Genomic DNA, 4,545 nt, shown 5'->3' on the forward strand with positions numbered 1-4,545 from the left:
GAGATAGATAATGTACAATGACAGACAACAATGAACGGACAACAATTCAACACCAGACAGGAACTACTTGGAAGTGACTTTATCAGTCGTGTGTTTCCCCCCTACCTCCTGAGCAAAGACGACAGGGCAGAGTCTCTCTCTGAACACCTCCCTCAGCATGGAGACCAGCTTCTCGTGGTGCATGTTCTGAACGCCATAGAAGTGGTTGAAGTCCAGGAAGACCACCTCTCTGGCGTGGGACGACAGGAAACTACTGATCTGCTCCAGCCCCTCTCTCACCTATAGAGGTTAGACGTTAGACTCCTCTCTCTCACCTATAGAGGTTAGACGTTAGACTCCTCTCTCTCACCTATAGAGGTTAGTCGTTAGACTCCTAACCTCACCTATAGAGGTTAGACTCCTCTCTCTCACCTATAGAGGTTAGACGTTAGACTCCTAACCTCACCTATAGAGGTTAGACTCCTCTCTCTCACCTATAGAGGTTAGACGTTAGACTCCTCTCTCTCACCTATAGAGGTTAGACGTTAGACTCCTAACCTCACCTATAGAGGTCAGACGTTAGACTCCTCTCTCTCACCTATAGAGGTTAGACGTTAGACTCCTCTCTCTCACCTATAGAGGTCAGACGTTAGACTCCTCTCTCTCACCTATAGAGGTTAGACGTTAGACTCCTCTCTCTCACCTATAGAGGTTAGACGTTAGACTCCTAACCTCACCTATAGAGGTTAGACGTTAGACTCCTCTCTCTCACCTATAGAGGTTAGACGTTAGACTCCTCTCTCTCACCTATAGAGGTCAGACGTTAGACTCCTAACCTCACCGTACTGCCCCTCAAACACTGTGGAGTTCAATACGATGATTCCTTCATTCCATACTGTACAGTACCAGTCAAAAGTTTGGACACACCTTGCCAAGAGTGTGCAAAGCTGTCATCAAAGCAAAAGGTGAAGAATCATATTCTGGTTTGTTTAACACTTTTTTGTTTACTACATAATTCCATATGTGTTCCTTCATAGTTTTGATGTCTTCAATATTAATCTACAATGTAGAAAATAATACAAAATAAAGAAAAACCGCTGAATGAGAAGGTGTGTCCAAACTTTTGACTGGTCACACAGAGAAAGGACACAAACGCAGGAGGGTGGCGGACAGACACAATTGTCCTGATCCACACTGCCCTACCGTGGCGCTGAAGAGACCGTGGGCAAAGAACAGCTCGTTGTCCGGGTCGCGGGGTTTGGTGGAGATACGCAGGTCGAAGAAGCGGACGCCAGCCTCCAGCTGGCTGGTGAAGTTCATGGTCTGGGTGGCCAGCCACTTGCGCATCAGCTTCTTAGCCACCGTCCCGAAGACCGACACGAAGTTCTGGACGGAGTCGGGCTGCTCGGGACCCACCGGGGAGGCCTCGTCGATGTAGAAGCTGAAGGAGTCATGGGAACCTGGGGTGATATATGGAGGAGCGTGTTATTGGTGTGTGTGTGTGTGTGTGTGTGTGTGTGTGTGTGTGTGTGTGTGTGTCTAACCGAATTGAGAGTTTATACAGAGGACGCAGATACAGAGGACGCAGGTTCGAGATTCATGTGAGCTCGGTGTGTGAGGAAGCAATACCGTTTGCAGCAACTGTTCATGTGTTCTCAGGACCAGCAGGGGAGGCCTCATTTGTAGACGCTGAGAGTAATAGGAACCAGTGTGTGTGTGTGTGTGTGTGTGTGTGTGTGTGTGTGTGTGTGTGTGTGTGTGTTGTCCCTGCCGCAGCTTCAGAGAGGAGTGTTTCGCTCTGAGTGAATGTGCTCTAATTATAGAGTGGGCCTGGAGACAAGCACTCTCCTCTTCTCTCCTCAGGTTAGGACACACCACGGGGTCAGGAGAACAACGGGGCTGGTCTGACTGTCACACAACCAAGAGAATGACCTTCAACAGTCACATCAAAGACAATAACAATAAAAAAAAAGAAGTGACATCCGCAGTCACTCCGCTGCACGGTCAGAGAGCGAAGAGAGTGACCTTCACGTTTGACAGAAACCCAAACTCACTGTTGACCGCATATAGACCACAGAGTCACACAGTCCAGATGCAGAAGTGGCCTTATTTAGAGAAGACCTGTCAACCATACCTGAGGGCAATCAGTACAGTCCCCTAACCTGACCTCTACTGTAGATTAACCTTCAGAGGTCACGATAAGAGAGACAAGCAAACCGTCGACCACATAAAGACATACATGCCATAGTCAAGAGAGGGACCTAAACCTGAGCAGACAACAGAATCAAGGGGTCAGCCATTCTTCATGGTCGAATACACGGTCACAAAGGCAATATAGTGACCTTTACCAGTCATAGCACAGATGTGACTGCACAACCAGCATGGTGTCCCACAGTCCAGGGGCACACTGTACACTGTAGTCCCCACCAACCCGGCCCCTGAACAGCTACAGGATGTGCAGGATGGGCTCCATCTTTTAGTGCTATATTGCTAGAGTTCTAGAGTTATAATGTATGATAATAGATGCTATTTAGCTGACGCTTTTATCCAAAGCGACTTACATTGCAGTGAGCGCGTACATTTCAGTATATATGGTCCCAGCGGGAATCGAACCCACAACCTAAGCGTTGTTAGCGCCGCGCTCTACCAACTGAGCCACAGAGTTGGGCCACACAGCTTGAGTCATGCGAAATAGAGTTTGGCCTATTACCTAAGCGAGAGATCATTCCAAAGGGTCTGCACCAAGATACCGAAGGCTACTTCAGTACAACAGCAGAAGACGCCGTCCTTCAGAGCCACTGTTTGCACAGACTTTTGTCACAGTCAAGCAGCAGATGATCCCTTGACATTCATCGATCAGTCTTCCTTAAGTATCTGTGGTCTTTACAGCAAGGCTCGAGCAACATTCCTCTGTTCTGACTTAATGTCTTGTAGTACAATAGTCAGCATCTAGCCTCAAGGTTGAAGTCTACTGTTCTCTCTCTCTAGGTATAGAGAGTGTGTGTGTGTGTGTGTGTGTGTGTGTGTGTGTGTTGTGTGTGTGTTTGTGTGTGTGCGTGTGTGTGCGTGTGTGTGTGCGTGTGTGTGCATGTGCGTGTGCGTGTGCGTGTGTGTGTGTGCGTGTGTGTGTCTGTGCGTGTGTGAGACTATATCAACATTCCGCAAATATCCACTGCGCATGTGTGACTGGAGAAGAAAAAAACTATCAATCTAAATTAATCAATTCATCAATGTAAGGCTGTGGTAATAAAATGTGTAATTAACAACATGATTTGCATTCAGCCGGTAAGGTCGGACTGTGTTGTGTGTGTCAAATTAGAATTAATCCCATGAATCAAAAATCAATGAGGGTCACAGAGACCATTCCGATGCTGGTAGGGAGAATTGCTTGTCTCAGAGGCTAAATGAACCTACTCACCACTAAGCCCCTAGCATCCTGCATTGAGAGGAGACATATTGACTTCAACACTCGTCACATTTACAGAAACGGAAGACATAAATGTATTACTATTAATGTGAGACAATAGCAAAAGAACAATCTACAATACATAGTTATACCTCGCCTTCAGATATTATTTCTATGTGTTCTGCAGTCCAGCAAGGTGCTTGCAAAGAGGGGCAGGCTGGGTGTGTGGTGTTGTATGAGTCCACTCTCGTCAGGACAAATGGAACTTTAAAGAAAAAGCCTATTGAAAAACGTCATCGGGGTTGGAATATTGTAACTCTATATCTGATGTAGAGATGTAGCCTAGAGTCCTGAGTCTGAGGCCCTAACATGGTTCTATATATGTACAGGCTGAAGTCAGGTTGAAACAGACACTCTCGATAACAACTACTCTGTCACTTTTTAGGATCACAGGAAGTGAAAGATCAGAGGAGGAAGTCAACCTGGGCCCTGGGCGTGAGAGGTGCAGGAGGAGAGGGTGACAGCTGTTTGAGAATGAGCTGAGACTGATCTCCTCCACCCCCCCCCCCCCCCCCCCCTCCCCGCCCTCCCCCCTGCCCGCCCCCCGCCCTCTCTCTCTATCTCTCGCTCTCTCTCCCTCAGAGTCAGGAGCGTATGCAGAGAAGACCACCGGTGGCTAATACCCTGTTTCATCACACACCATTACTGATCAGCCCCCGAGCTCACTCACTCTCCTCAGGGTACCAGAGAGGAGAGGAAGGAGAGAGAGGAGAGGAGAGGAGAGGAAGGAGAGGAGAGGAGAGGAGAGGAGAGGAGAGGAGAGGAGAGGAAGGAGAGGAGAGGAGAGGAAGGAGAGGAAGGAGAGGAGAGGAGAGGAGAGGAGAGGAGAGGAGAGGAGAGGAAGGAGAGGAGAGGAGAGGAGAGGAGAGGAGAGGAGAGGAGAGGAGAGGAGAGGAAGGAGAGGAGAGGAGAGGAGAGGAGAGGAAGGAGAGGAAGAAGGAAGGAGAGGAAGGAGAGGAGAGGAGAGGAAGAAGAGGAGAGGAGAGGAGAGGAAGAAGAGGAGAGGAGGAAGGAGAGGAGAGGAGAGGAAGAAGAGGAGAGGAGAGGAGAGGAGAGGAGAGGAGGAGAGGAAGGAGAGGAGGAGAGGAGAGAGGAAAGAG

General features: G+C 48.7%; 1 protein-coding gene across 1 annotated transcript in view; it reads right to left on the bottom strand.

Annotated features, from left to right (window-relative positions):
* Positions 1–4,545, bottom strand: part of plcxd3 (phosphatidylinositol-specific phospholipase C, X domain containing 3) — a gene marked incomplete at its 3' end in the record, with an annotated part of 13,636 nt that overhangs the window by 3,895 nt on the left and 5,196 nt on the right. The window contains exons 2-3 of the mRNA XM_083674007.1: positions 1,183–1,439; positions 106–279 (exon numbers count right to left, since the gene is read on the bottom strand). Coding sequence (XP_083530133.1) covers positions 106–279; positions 1,183–1,439 — 431 coding nt within the window. The remainder of the gene's footprint in view (positions 1–105; positions 280–1,182; positions 1,440–4,545) is intronic.

This window comes from Argentina silus (genome assembly GCF_951799395.1).
Source record: "Argentina silus genome assembly, chromosome: 7".
NCBI lineage: Eukaryota > Metazoa > Chordata > Actinopteri > Argentiniformes > Argentinidae > Argentina > Argentina silus.